The 15964-nt window shown below is 40.9% G+C and overlaps 1 protein-coding gene across 1 annotated transcript in view; it reads left to right on the forward strand.

Annotated features, from left to right (window-relative positions):
* Nucleotides 1–15553, forward strand: part of LOC145397990 (uncharacterized) — a 279327-nt gene extending 263774 nt beyond the window's left edge. Inside the window, exon 3 of the mRNA XM_080270957.1 lies at nucleotides 15434–15553. Coding sequence (XP_080127083.1) covers nucleotides 15434–15553 — 120 coding nt within the window. The remainder of the gene's footprint in view (nucleotides 1–15433) is intronic.
* The last annotated feature ends 411 nt before the right edge of the window (nucleotides 15554–15964 follow it).

Consider the following 15964-nt stretch of genomic DNA (forward strand, 5'->3'; position numbering starts at 1 on the left):
TTCAAAAATTATATGTAATGTCTAGATTATACACATTAACCCCTACACCGCGGGCTTGTTTACCAATGACTTGCGTGTGCCGTGGGGTTATTTGGACTCCGACAGACTCTCAAAAAATATTTGCCAAAAATCAGTTTTTAGTCCTAGAATAATAAAATTACATATGCTTATGGCACATACCTTCAGCTTTCTCCTGGAATGATTGTTGAGCCTTCGTCTGTTACCGTAGGACTTGTGGAGACCTCTGAAGTAGGGTAACGAAGTCTCCACTTTACAGTTCCCGACAACCCGTAATATGATTACCACAGCCAGATACAAACACTATAAACACTATTCTACAATTTTCAAGTAGTTTGGGATCCATACTAAAAAAAAAAAACACTGTGAAAGCAATGGAAATTACGAGCGCGTCTGATCGTCGCACTGGCACTAGTTCGCTCTTGGTACTCTGTCATTTATTATTCATAAAACCTCTCACACTTTATATTTCTATTACAATGTAACACTTATATATATCTACAGTCTTTATCCATAAGTTTCCTTCAGTAGTATTAGTGTATTGTCACTGTAGGGATTCAATTTCTTTCAGTAAAATACGTAGCATTCACTTTCTCGTCCTGTATACTGGCATTGAGAGTGAATGTCACTTTCATCTTCACTCTCATAACTCATAGCATTCAGACATGCTAGAGTGAAACTTTCACTTTCATTACTCCTAGGGTATATACTTGTATTCTTATAATACTACTCATTTACATTTCTATTTACGTTCTCTATTTTATTTACGTTCTCTATTTTTTTTACGTTATTTACATTTCTATTTTATTTATTTCAAGTGTTGTGCACTGTCACTTGAAATAACTTATAAAACTATTTTCCATTGTTCACGTATATTTACATTCATTACTTTCACTTGCTGTTTACACATTATTTACAATTCCACTTGCACTGTTTTACTCAATAGAGAGATCGTAGTCACTCTTTTATCAATTGTCAGCCCTTTACCTCTTTCCACACGAGGTTTAGTAGGGGGTAAAGGTCACAGGGCCATTTGCATGGGGGTGAAAAAAGGCCTTGAAGTCAGCAAGAAGAAACATACGTACTCTCACTTCGGAAGATGAGAGTAAACTGATAACGGAGGGCCAGCGTGGAGGCCTGTTTAGGGGTTATTCAGAGTTACCAATATTGGTTCTTGAAACAGCTAAGTCTAGCACTGATATGATTGGCAGGAAATCTAGACAATACATTATAAATTTGGTAGTTCCAGGTGAATGTAAATATCACTTAGGCTTCTCCCTTCCCTCCTTACATGTATATTTATTACGAAAATAGATTAGAGGCCTACTTAGGAGATATATATTCAGAGCTACCAATGTTAAATCTTGAAACAGCTTTGTCTAGCACTGATATGATTGGCAGGAAATCTAGACAATACATTATAAATTAGGTAGTTCCAGGTGAATGTAAATATCACTTAGGTTTCTCCCTTCCCTCCTTACATGTATATTTATTACGAATATAGATTATACGGCATATTTCAAGGGGAAAAAAACAGCGAAAATTAGCGAACGAGTGCACGTGAGGTGTTGTCAGGTGATAATTAGCCAATTCCAGGTGTATGGCACTCTCACTTACCTTATTTCTTTCTTGTATATATTATTTGGTATAAGAATACGACATAGGGCTTATTTCAATGGATGAAATCAGTGAAAAATTCCAGGGATGATTTACTTAGCGTAGCACGGCCGGGCAGGCAAGAGGATAGGGTAATGGAGGGGGGGTAGGGAGGGGAGTCAAGAACGGGGAGAAATGGCTAAATTGTCAACAATGGATGGGAGTACAGATGAGATTAGGAGTGCTGACTAGTGTTGGACATTGGCAGTACTGATAGATGATACAAGCCCCCACTTGGAAGCCCGGGTGAATTCAAAATAACACAGAATCACAAAAGCGACGCCCCGCGGTATGATCCTTTGCTCCCAAGCGTCACGAAAGTGACGCCCCGCGGTTAAGGGGTTAATGTTTTTTTATACAGTACCTGTAAAATAATATTCATAATCATATAAATAAGTAAGATAAGTGAATCAATCATTGCATTTCATAATAAGATTGTCTTTATATGTGAGAAAACAATGGACATTTTCAAGTAAAGGAAATTTATCAAGTAAGGGACAAGTTGATTCCCCATTTAGTCCCTTAAATCGAGGTTTGAGTGTACTTCATTCCTGTATAGATCTGGATTATTTGTCAGGAATAGATCTAAGAGATGGGCATTATGGTCAGGATTATCTGGTATTCTGGTTGGTTACTTTACCAACTGCACGAGATTAGTCGATTCTGCCAACAGCTCGCACTCTTGACCAGTACTGTTAGTCCTGACAGAATGTAATAACCATTCTACATTTTGTACGTTACAATCGCCCAAAATGGTAATTTCGGTGCTAAGGATAAGGTGAAGGTTGCTCAACTGTGTAGATATGTAGTCAAATACACTGGCTTCTGAAGAAGAATTGGGGGAGCGATAGAGTACACATACAAAAAAGTCTGTTCTTCGCTCTACCAAAAATTATTTCATTCGTACTTAATTATCTGAACTCTCCATCTCAAATTCTTCCCACTCCTTCTGGCATCTTGCCAAGAAGCTTTTTAACAAATGTACCTCATCATCCTTCCCTCTTCTTTTCTACTCCGATGGTTCTGTAACTGTTTCTTCTACTGGTAAAGCAGAACTCTTTGTTCAGACTTTCTCTCCAGTTCCACCATAGATGATTCTGGTGCTCTTCCTCCATCACTTCCCTCCTCTGACTTCCTCTTGGCTGACAATATTATTTCTTTGAATCATGTATTTTGTGCCATCACTGGCCTTAATACTAACAAGGCATATGGGCCTGATGAGGTCCCTCCTGCTGTCCTCAAGAACAGTTTTTCTGTGCTTACACCCTGCATAGATAAAGTCTTTCACCTTTATCTCAAAACATGAACCTTTCTTTCTTGCTGGACATTTGTTTTCATTCAGCCTGTTCCAAAGAAAGGTGACCATTCCCAGCCCTCTATCACCCAGTCACTGTAATATCCTGTATTTCAAAAGTTTTTGAATCAATTCTTTAAAAAATAATAATAATAAAGCACATTTCCTGTTACACCCTTCTTTCTGATCATCTGTACGGGTATCGCCAGGATGCTCCACTGGTGATCTTCTCACCTACCTTTCAGACTCCTGGTCATCTTCCTTTAAAGACTATGGCGAAAGCTTTGTCATTGTGCGTGACATCTCAGAGGCTTTCAGTCGAGTCTGGCATAAATCTTTAATTTCCAAACTGCCCTCTTGAGGTTTCTATCCTTCTATCTGAGCCTTCATCTCTTTCTTTCTGGTCGTTCTATAGCTCCTACTGTAGACAGCCACCGTTCTTCTAGAGCTATCAACAGTGTTGTTCCTCAGGGTTGTGTCCTATCACAAAGTCTCTTCTTTTTTATTCATCAGTGATCGTCTAAGCTGTATATTTAACCCTGTCCACTGATATACTGATGACTCCACCCTCCACCATTTTGTTTGCTTCCCGTTGCGCCCATCTTAGCAGTTACGTCAATAGACAAGGGATGAGGCTATGGCACACCTTATGTCTGACTTGGCTTAATCTCTGACTGGGGTAAAAGTAATCTTGTTATTCTGGATTATTTAAAAAGTCAGTACCTCCCATGAAAATCTTCTGCAGGATTATCCTCTAATTTTTAACAACATCCAACTCTCCTGCAGCATCTTTAAACATACTTGGGCTTTCATTCTTCCAGGATTTATTTTGGAATGACCATATTACTGCAACTGCATAATCTGCTTCCAAGAAGTTAGGTGTGCTAAGCCAACTCCGTATCTTCTTTACCCCTGCACAGTTGTTGACTTTATATATGAGATTTATTCGCCCCTGTGTTGATAGATGGTAGGAGGCCGAATATAGATTTGAATGGCGAGTTACTTGAGGAGGTAGAATGTTTTAAGTATTTAGGGTCACACGTTGCTGTGGATGGAACATTAGATGTAGAAGTGAAGTTCGGAACGAATGAAGAGGGAAAGGTGCTGGGTGGAATGAAAAAAGTGCATAGATGTCGTTTACTTAGAATGGATACAAAGAGAAGCCATTATGAAGGTGTAGTGGTACCAGCTGCATTATATGGGAATGAAACATAGAATATGGCTGTAGCAGAGAGGAAAAGTTTTGTAATGGAGACGAGCTGTCTGAGGAGTATGTGTGGAGTGACACGTATGGATCAAGTGAGAAATGATTAAGTGCAAAGGAGAGCTGGAGTTATGCGGGAGATGGCAGATCGAGTTGAGCATACAGTAGAGTGTTGCGATGGTTTGGGCATATAAAGAGAATGGATGATGAACGATTGGTGAAAAAGACAACTGGATCGGATGTGAGAAGTGTAAGACTGAGATGAAGACCGCGAATATAATGGATGGACAATGTGCAGACGAGAGGGATGTCTGCTGCACATAGAAAAGTGGCATCACGTGATAGGAATGATTGGAGAGAAACTGTGAATGAATAAATGGTAATGCAGCCCCAAAGGGATGTTCTCTCGCATTTGGTCTGATCAGCTGATCAGGTCAGGTGTGAGTAAGGGGATGGGTCCATTATGATGTGGCAGGGATAAACCAGCTCTGCTGTTGGGCCCTACTGCGGATGTCGCTGATTGCACTGCACAATTGACTCTCATGCAGTGTGGTGTGGTGAGGAGCTGTCCCTTCTCCCCCTGGGACTAAGATACGAATTAATGTGTGTGTGTTTGGACGAGTAAATTAGGAGTGTGTCGGCCTGCCTCAGCTATCTTTGTTTCGTTGAGGGAAGCGGCCTTGGTATATAGGTAACGCTGAGTACAACTCTCATGTGAAGGGAGGCTCCTCACATAAAGTTCCTCTCAACAAGCTGGAGTCAAAGGCTTTTCGTTTCATTAGCTTTGCTCCTCTTACTGGCTTCCTTCAACCTCCATCTCATCGCCGCACTGTCGCATCTTTATCTTTCATCAATGGTCATTGCTCCTCTGAACTGCCTGCTTGCTTCCCTTCACCACTACTCCAGGCACATAGGACCCATCTAGCAAAAATCTCTAATTCCCATTCTGTCCATCTCACTAATGCAAAAGTTAAAGTTAACCGTTGCTCCATATCCTTCATGTGTACAACAGCTCAGGCCTGAAATTTTCTTCCCCTCTCTGTATTTGCTACTGCTTATGACCTCCAGGCTTTCAAACACAGTGTGTACAGGCATCGCGAAATGAACAGATCTTGAATTTGGCTCTCTATTATCTTGTTTTTTTTTTTTTTCTTGGAGGGAAGACTCTTACGGATTTCTGGCTTTTGGTTCCTTCTTCCATTAAAAAAAAATAAATAAATAAAATAACACACGGTTCTGTTTGTGGCAACAGAGATCATACTACGGGTACTTCGTTCCTTCCAAAATCTACGCTGTTTCAGGAAGTGTTGACTCACTCAGTCTGGATAATATTATCATGGATAGTACTTTGCTAGCATTCACAAAGTGGGAGATGCCTCTGAGGTTGTCACTAACTGAGGGGTCCCTTTCCTTCATGCACATGGTTAAAGAAATTATGAGAAGTCATTCAGATGGAATTCGTTCTTGTTTCCAAATAGTCAGTATTACATCGTGGAGGTGCTGGTGGGGTAACTGGTCATCCTTTTTAATTAGTTTAGATGGTATTCCACCAGAGCCTTTTTTTTTTTTTTTTTTAAGGGATCGGGTGGCCTGAACAGTTTCTGAAAGTGTACGTGGGACATCGAGATCTGTAGGTTGAGGAACATTTGGAATGTTATAAAGGTATTGTGCTCAACTGGGTTTCTTCAATGATATAAGGTATTGAAGTGTTGTGTCCATCTCTCAGGAGCTCAACTTTGCCTGATCGAGTAGGGGTTATGTTTGATTGGCTCATAGATGACTTGTAGAGCTCAGGTTGTGAATATCGGCCAGTCTCTGGAGCTCTTTTGCTTTCTCAGTCCACCATTTTTCTTCCATGTCACGCAGTTTTTTTTTTTTTTCCGGGTTTCGCTTTTGAGATTCTGGAATTTAGTTTTTAGGATTAAAGAGCTCGGGTGAGCAGATCTGTTATGTACTCTATTCTTCATTGCAAGGTCATGTATGCCCTCAGAATTTTCATCAATCCAGTCTTAATGGCAACGAGTGGAGAAGCCTAGGGTTTCTTCTGCAGTGCATTGAAGCAGTGTCTTTATGTTCAGTCACTCTGCGTCTAGGTTTGTTGCACAGTTATTAGGGTCAAGTGATGGGCACTGACAGAGCTTGTCTGTTATAGTGCTGTGGAAGGTGTTACAAGTTGCCACATCTCTCTGAGATTCCACAGTTTAGTCTCCTGGATAATGGCTACAGTGCAACTGAAGGTGTATGAGTAGTTGCAATTTGATGAATATTAGGTTATGGTTTGTTAATCACTCAGCACCTCTTATAGCTCGGATAATAAAACATTCTTCAATCTCACTTTCTTACGAGTATAATGACATAGTCATTTAGGTACCAGTGTCTAGGTCGTCAGTGCAACCATATGGTCTTGTTTTTAGTTGAAAAATGGGATTGTTGATGACCAGACTGTGTTTGAGCATAAAGAAAGCAGTCTAAGGCACTTGCTGTTCATGCTATCAACATAATGGCAGCCTGTAATGCATCTTTCCCCACTCTGACATGAAAATCTCCAAGCTGGATGAGTTTGTCATTATATGGCACTGAGCGAATGGTAGCATCCAGAGAGACATACAAGGATTCTTTGACGGTGTCCTCAAAGTCAAGCGTTTGGACACTGGCACTGAGGAGTGTTGCATAATGGCCTTTACTGAGTAGTATGCGCTAGGACATCAGCCTCTCTGATATACCGATAGGGGATTTTTTGATCCTCTATAGTAGATTACTGATTTAACTTATGGAAATAATACAGTTAACATTATTTTATAAACAGCAAAAAGCACACTCATAATAATTCATAAACATATATCCTGCTCTAACCCTTACCCAAGTTGAAAAGAGAAAGTAAAGTTAGGCTACTGAGTGAGGAAGAGAAAAAAGGTGAATGAGGTAAGATTACTGTATACAGTAGATTTCTTCATACAAAGGATTAAACTGTCTTTCTCTGCTTCTTATCTGCTTTGTTGGGTTATATTGATCCTAGTTATCCTTTTGTTCAAATGTGTTGCTAAACCATTGCTGCTGACTGCACTTTTGGGGGTTGCACACTCGACGTTGTTTCTTTGTCAGCCAGAGCCAGGTGGCTGGTCTTCGGTCTAAATGAGCTAGCGTTGGCATGTTTATATTGATGTACAGATTATTGGAAATTGTGGTTTTATGTAACTGTGATCTACCCTATGACTTCAACAGATTACATGAAGAGCTGAGACGTTCACGGTCTGCCGTGTGGAGCTTGCAAACAATTACTCGACTCAGCAGTTTTGACAAAGCTTCGAAATCAACCATACCACTGATCTTACGAGGAACATGTTGTGTGCTTTTCTCGTGTTTTGATACTTCTTTCTTGCGAAGTCGTATTGTTCCGCCAACCCCTTCATGAACATATCTGATGTCTTCATATGGTGCCGTCATTTTACAGAACATCGACATACTTTTAATCAGTTGATCATTGATTGATAGCTCAAACCTGTTTACCATGAAGTTCTTCAGTGCACTGAACACTTCATTCCCAAATGCATAATAATTTCTCCGATCTGTGACAAGCTGATTTCTTCAGTGAGTTTTTTTTTTTTTTTCCCACAGTGATATATCCTTCAGTTTTAGCTTCCCGTCATCCAGTTGAGCAAAAAGAGCTTCCCATCCCTCAAGCAGTGGGTTATTTGTTTGTAAAAAGCTGAATTTATGGTGAAACATCAATAATTGTGATGGAATATGACTGCAGTCTGTGCTGAAAGATTTTCAGTAAGAACAAAATATCAGCTGCGAAGTAAAGTCATTTCAGGTTATCAACATCAGTTAGAAGTTTCCCAAAATCTTTTACTTCATTTAGTTCACTCTTTTGTGCACAGATAACTAAAGCTTTCCAAGATACAAGAACAGCATCTACCAGATTCAATGTATGTTTAACTCATCGAATTCCAAACCAAAGTAGATATTTTACAGAGAGAGAGAGAGAGAGTTGTCCTTGGCAATTATCTCCAGTTCCACAGTCTGCCGGGGTAATGCATAAAAAAAGCTAGCCAGGCTACCAGCTTTCTCAATCAAATGTTGAATTTCTGGTACCGATTTACAGACATCTTTGAATGCCTGTGCTGCAGTATGCACTGCACAAACTGACTTTAACATTGGATACTCCACACAAAGGGCTTCTCTTTTCAGAATCTAGTGTACCCATAGTCCACTATGTTTTCCTGTGTTCTTGTTTTCCCGATCAGTTTCAGTATGATTTATATGACTGAGTACATCACTGAATGCCACAAACTATTTTGTTCCCTGGTCAAGTGCCTATACATGGCCTTCTGCACCTGGTTCAGCCACATGACCAGTTACCAGATTTTTGGTATCTTCATTCCCACGACTATCTATGATCTTTAGCTGTAGAAACTGGTTACTTTTCTTCATCCTGTCTCCTGATTCATCTTACCGAAGTGAGGCAGCCTGGACTGATGCGATTTCTTTTTTTAATCTGTCTAGATCACTGCACAATTGCTTCCAAAAGTTCATTGTGAAAACCAGGGTTTTGATACTGTAGATCAAAATCTGTGGCATTATGGGGAATGAAAGTATAGCAGATATCAAACAGTTTCTGCATTTCTGAAGCAACTATTCCTTATGGCCAAGTATTTGCAGTAACATTGAGTAACTCTGCATCATTACAGACATGATATATCCAGCCACCAATTTTGTCACAAAGTTGTTTTTTGGCAGTGCTAACCATGCGTAGTAGCGCAACTACAGTAGTTTTTTTTTCAGCAATACACAGTGAAGAAATTCACCTCACTTTCAGGCAAGATTGATGACAGTTGCTCTGCAAATGATTTTCAGCTACATACTTTCGAAAGTCTGTTACTTCTTCAATGCAGATTGCTGGCAATCTATTGTGATTAATTTTCACCTCTTACGTTTCCTGAATTTTCAATTCATACCTTTCATCTAGCTCTTTTCCGAATTTTTTTTTTTTTTTTCATTTTTCTTGATATCTCCAATGATTTAGGGTGTGAAAGTGTCTGGTCTTTAACAGTGAGCGCTGCTCTCATTGGGTCTGTGTTGATGTGTGAAGACATCATTTCAACATCTAAAGTTCCCGTCACTGATTCACTTTCATCATATAATGTTTCATTTGTTTCTGTCACTGTGTTATGTGTGAAGACATCTTTGCTGCATCTGAAGTTCCGGACACTGAGTCACTTTCATTACCTGCGCCAAGGAGGTTATGTTTTCACCCCTGTCCGTTTGTTTGTTGCTTGGTTTGTGAACAAGATTGCACAAAACCTACTAAACCAATTTCCACGAAAATTGGTAGAAGAATGGGTCTTGGCCCAGTATACACTCCATTAAATTTTGGTGAGGAAAGGGAAAAAGATGCGGATCCCCCTTTTTTTTTTTTTTTCACTTTCTCTAACATTGCAAGATAGGGCATTGGCGGAGGTATGCGCTCTACTGCGTGCCATTCTAGTTTAAAGATTCTTTTGTTTCTGTGTGTGCTAATTTCCTGAAAAAGCCAACAATGCTCTTTTGCTTTTGTTTCCCAGGCTTCCCATCAGAATTATTATCCGTGAATCCCTTTTTGAAGCCACGGCGTTGCTTTCCATGGACCACAACTGAAAAAAAAAAAATTCTGGCAGCTCCCCCATAACCTACCATCCCTTGTTTAACATCGTATTTATAACTGAGCTTCAATTATTAAAGTTCCCACAAACACATCCTAGATAATGAAAAAGCTGACAAGGTAGGCAAGGAGATGAGAGGCAGCAATCAAGTTGATCAGAATGAATAGACAGTCTCCATAGAAAACGTTGAATAGTAGTAGGAGTAGTAGTAGTTGTTGTTGCTGTTGTTGTTGTAGTTAAGCAGCAGTAGTGATAGTAGTAGGAGTAGTAGTAGTAATAATAATAATATAGTAATAATTTATAATAATGCTGATGTGGGAAAACTAGTAATATTAATAATACAGTAATAAAAAAAAATGTGCTTATCTAGGAATACTAACCAATTATAAGGTAATTTTCGTGTTATATAGATAAGAATATTTTTGCAGTACATAAACAAACACTGTTCTAGCCAAATTAGCCTACACAGTACACTGCACTTGATGATTTGGAAGTAGGATTGCCAGCACTATGAGTTTTCATTGAGCTGGACCCTTATATTATGTGAATACCTCTAAAGTGAAAGAAATGCTGTTATGTCTTGTCAAAAAATAAACCCATTCAATGACCAGCATCACACACAGCTACAGTAACAAACCCGTACTGTACTTGTCTACTACATACTGTAGTATATTTCAACAATATATAATAGAAGTTCCCGCCAAAACATATCGTACTTAGACTCACTATTTTTTTTCCATCATGTAATATGATGTAATGTAATGTAATATGAGGGAAAAAACAGAATGTAATTCTATCTATCTATCTATATACCTAGGCTGCTTCCCCCAAGGAAAGGGAGGTAGCCGAGACAGGACGACTCACTCTCCATTTACTCATCCATTCAAACACATTCATTCGCATCTTAGCCCCAAAGGGGAGAACGGACAGATCCTCACCGCACCACACCGCACAAGGGTCAACTGGGCAATGCAATCAGTGACATCCGCAGCAGGGCCCGACAGCAGAACTGGTTTACCCCTGCCACATCATAACAGACCCATCCCCTTACCCGCACCTGACCTGACTAGCTGATCAGACCAATGCGGGAGAATATCCCCTCAGGGCTGCGTCATCACTTATTCATTCACAATTTCTCTCCATTTATTTCTGTCACGCGCAGCCACTCTTCCTTGCTCAACAGACATCCCTCTCGCATCCAGCGCTCTCTTCACACTGTCCATCCATCCTATTCGTGGTCTTCCTCTCGGCCTTACACCTCTCACGTCAGATCTAGTTATCTTTTTCACCAATCGCTCATTATCCATTCTCTCCATATGCCCAAACCATTGCAACACCCTCTGCTCAACTCTACCAGCCATCTCCCGAACAACTCCAGTTCTCCTTCGCACTTCATCATTTCGCACCCGATCCATACGCGTCACTCCACACATACTCCTCAGACATCTCATCTCCATTACATTCAAACTTTTCCTCTCTGCTACACCCATATTCCATGTTTCAGCCCCATATAATGCAGTCGGTACCACAACACCCTCATACAGCCTTCTCTTTACATCCATTCTAAGCGAACGACATTTAAACACTTTTTTCATTCCTCCCAGCACCTTTCCTACTTCATTTATTCTAAACTGAAGTGAATGTAATTCATAAAAATATAATCCTCCTGAGTCCACACTACTATTTTCTTAGTATAATCTACCCTCTTGCGTTCAAATACAGAATTTCGCCAACTCTCTCATACGCCTGGCAAGGCTGGACGTCCACGGAACTTGGGGCGTAGGATGAACGTGTGGACCAAACTGTGCAATCTCCAACAAGAAACTGGCATTATTCCTCTAGGGATTCGCATACAGCAAAGCACAGCTTGCATTCTTGTTAAAATGATACATCTTCCCAGGCCATCACCTCCTGCTGAGACAGTAACTGCAGTTCTGCGTCGACAGACTGCTCCTTATCGAGAAGCATGGGCACAAACTGTGGCGGCAACAATCTCAGTTGTTGGTATCAAAGACCTCATAATTGCAAAGGGAAAGGACACACCTCACGCCAGCTATACTCTCCCTCCACCATGGGTACCACCAACCATTCACCTGTATACCATCACCCCCACCAGTTCCAAGGCAACATCTGCAACAGCTCAGCTACGCCAGGAAGCCCTCCAAAGCATGTATGCTGCCTCCCTGGATGGAGCCCTGACATACTATACTGATAGTTCGGTAGCCCTCCTCAACAACACTGCTGGGGCAGCCATAATCTTTAATGAAACTGTTAAAGTGTGGAGACTCTCAGATGGAGCCTCCATGTTACAGAATGAGCTGGTTGCTATTGCAGGTGCCCTGCAGCACGCTCTTGACCAACCACAGTCACACCACGTAAGACACACAAATTCTCTGAGAGGCATACAGACACTTGCCTCCACTCAGCCAAAAGATAACATCCACCTCATTACCCATGTACTGTCCCTTGCTCAGGAACTGAAAGAATAAGGCAAACACACCACCCTGAACTGGATAGCTAGCTGTCTTGGGATTAGAGGGAACGAAAGAGCGGACTATGCTGCCAAACATGCCACCAAGAGGCTAAATGTCGACATGAACATTCCCCCAAGCCTGGCACAGACCAAAGCAAAAGCCAAAAGCCATACGTATCTTCTTTCTCAACTCCAACACGAGTCATGTGTAGCGTCGGGTTCACCATCACCAACCTGGTATGCTATGGCCACCCAGTACCAGCCTCACAGTGTTGACAAGGCGGTCCCTGCTCATGTTCGCACTTACCTGCACCGCCTTCGCCTGGGATACAAAGTGGCTCATCAAATGTTGGACATCAACAAAGAAGAGGAATGTCAGTACTGCAAAGAAGTGTCCAACGAACCTCTGCTTCACTACCTTCTCAGGTGTCCTGATACTACCACTCTCAGGACAGGCTGTCCAGCTTCACCACAAACCACTGCTAGTGAGACATCAATAGCAGCTGCCAGGCTCACTGCAGCGACACCAACAGCTGAGCTTGTAAAGCTCGTCTCTTTCAGACCCCCACCACGATAGGCAAGACGATGAGTTCAGCTTAACCGTGGGCCGCCTAAAGGCAAAGGCCCACTCCAACAACCCATGAAAGGGATATTGGTAAATCAAGAAAAAAAATTCACATGCATGGAGGGAAAAGTCGTTTCTGCGCAAAACCCTCCACATAGTCGTTTTTGTTGATTCTGTTTTACTATTCTGTAATGTAATACTTTGTTTTTTTGTCATGCTGTACTGAATACAAGCTTACATCTTATCCTAACAGCAGAGCTTATTGTTTTTTGGGATACAAAATCGGGCACGGCAAGACTATAAGATACACTGGTCTGTGGAACTCTTACAGCCGTAGTCTTAAACTGCAGGAAGGCTTTCACCTTACCCTATCCATATCTTTTGGCAGTCTTAACGCACGAAAGGGAAAGCGTTCCCCGATGAACGGGAGAGGATTACCACAGCGTAGTACTGGAATCTGCAGGGAGTCTCATAGTACCCCTTCGCATGCCCCCTCGTCATATTTTAGTAGCCTTGTGCAAGGAATACTACGTAGAATTTGAAGGTCTGTATGGTGTGTGTGATGGGAATTTTAATTTAATAATAAAAACATTGTGTAATGGAAAAAATAAACGTTTAATATATTTATCGTTTTAAAAGACTCCACCGTTTCTCTGGAGATGGTTAATTTACAACGAGACGAAAACAAAGATGAGATACTGTATTCACTTCCATTTTATTTCTCAGTATTTCTACTAAGTTGTTTACCGGGTATGGTGCACGATACATTTATAATTAGTTTGATTAGTACGTAAAATAATTCCTACAGTAAAGAATGGCCGAGTACTACCTAAACAGACTACTGGTGCACAGCCAATTAGTTTGAATTACGCAGTCATGTTTGAATTCGGTGAGCTTTTGCAAGTCCGCATTATTTTGTTTTGGCTTGGTAATATATTTATCTGGTGTATTTTGGTGTGATTTTAACGAATTTGGCTTTTATTTTCGGGGTTCGTGATTAGTTTTCAAATTAACCCCCACCCCGTGTCTTGGGGGTGGGATTTCGGGGTTCTGGGTGGGAAGAATGACAAAAACAAGCATTTGGGGTAGAAATATAGTCAAAATCGGAATGACCAGCCAAGGCGTATTCGTAGGGTTATATACTGACCTCATAAACCCTTTTGAAGCTACGTCTGACACCGAATTTTTCCTACGGTACAGGTTCTCCAAAGCCTGTAGCATACTCTTATACAGAGTATTTAAGAATAAATTCCAGTCTTCAGTAACAGAAGAGGTAAGAATTGCAAACAGTAATAGATTATATTGTGTGTGAATCTTAGAAACTGTCATATGTATTGTTTTTATTTTAAGATTTTGAATCTTAAAATTAATCAGTGTTACCAACTGTTTGCCGCGTCTGCCCACGCAAAAGGGTGCGCTCTCCCGCTTTCAAGATTACCACTTACGTTGAAGGTGTGAGCTGCCACCTCGAGCGGGATGCGGGAAGGGTAACCCCTCCCCTCAGTTTCAAGACTACGGGCGTTAGGCCCCACCTCCTGTCCAGAGGTTGCCAAAATAGCCAGAAAAGAATAAAATAAGTAAGGAAGCTTAGGATAGCTTTTTTTATTTAAAAAAAAAAGCTTAAAAATATAATTAAACTTAGTGGTATGTCTTCTAATTATTGCAAAACTACTATAGAAATTCTGAGTAGGCTATATTGCCGAACGTTTTCTATTTACCCAAACAAATATTTTTGACTGCACATAATGCAAATAATCAGCTTCATCACTACACAATATCAACGTGATCACTGCATATTTTGTGATCACTGCACACTTATTTTACCCCCCCCCCTCTCTCTCTCTCTCTCTCTCTCTTTTTCAACAAACCACTATCTACCTTCACAGCTCTACAAAGACTACATGACGTGGCTGCTACCCCGAAACACAGCCTTCACCTCTCTAATATCCCACAGTCTTCAGCGCATCATGGAGACAGGCATACTGGGAAAAATATATGATATGCACGTCAGAAACATAGCCGTACCTACCACGCAGGTATGTTTGATGCACGGCTGTATATGCACTGTCACCTGTGAAAATTAGACTGCATTATCATCACCGTAGCTTATCACCACGGTTGCAGTGTAAATTACACCATTTTTATCATCAATGATGCTGTACAAACCAGACAATACCATCATCATCATCATCACCTTATCAGTACATTACTGAGAGTCTTCCTTAGCCCTTGCTTAATCAGTTGAAATCATTTCATCAATTTCACCTAAGCATAACCTGACCCGAAAGGAAAAAAAAAAGTGGGATAACAAAGGAGAAATCTAAGGTCTGACGAACGTACTTTCACTTTACGTTATTGAGGCTACATCTATGTTGAGAGGAAAATGGAGATTGAAAGATATACAACACTTGGTCAGTTTGGAAGACATCAGAAATATCATTTCAAATTGCCATGAGGCGATACGAACACGGAAATGAGTGCCCTGACTGTCCGTGTTAATAAGATAAGAGAATTATTGTTTTAGTTCCTATCATATAACAAATACAAAATTGGGAATCCAGATTAATTTTGTTCTGTACAGGTTCGTGGGACGGGTGTATTGAACCTGGAGCATCTGCAGGGAGCCTTCATAGCACTTGGGCTGGGGGTTGGTCTGGCTGCCGTTACCCTGGTATTGGAGTGTATTTTGAAGAGCCAGTAAGTTAATTCCTTCCACCGACAACAATGTCAACACCATCATCACCACCACCATACAACATCGGTGGCGCAACAGCACAATCTGAAGCATCTACAAGGAGCACTCATAGCACTGAGGTTGGGTGCTTTTGTGGTTGCCTTTACCCTGTTGTTGGACTGTATTGTTAAGTCAGTAGATCATTCAATACTAAAAATATCTACAGTACATCAGCACGACACAATAACTACAAGAACACCACCACCACAGAACCAGGAACGTCTACAAGGCGTCTTCATAACACTGGGTCTGGTTGTCGTTCTGGCTGTCCTTAACATCCTACTAGAGTGCATTGTTAAGAACCAGCGAAGCCTTCCCATCACATTCAATTAAAAACACTGACCAACATTGCCAACATCTAATCGACCAACACGACAC

This window comes from Coenobita brevimanus, chromosome 44 (assembly GCF_032717465.1).
Source record: "Coenobita brevimanus isolate Jiangsu-jjx chromosome 44, ASM3271746v2, whole genome shotgun sequence".
Classification (NCBI taxonomy): domain Eukaryota; kingdom Metazoa; phylum Arthropoda; class Malacostraca; order Decapoda; family Coenobitidae; genus Coenobita; species Coenobita brevimanus.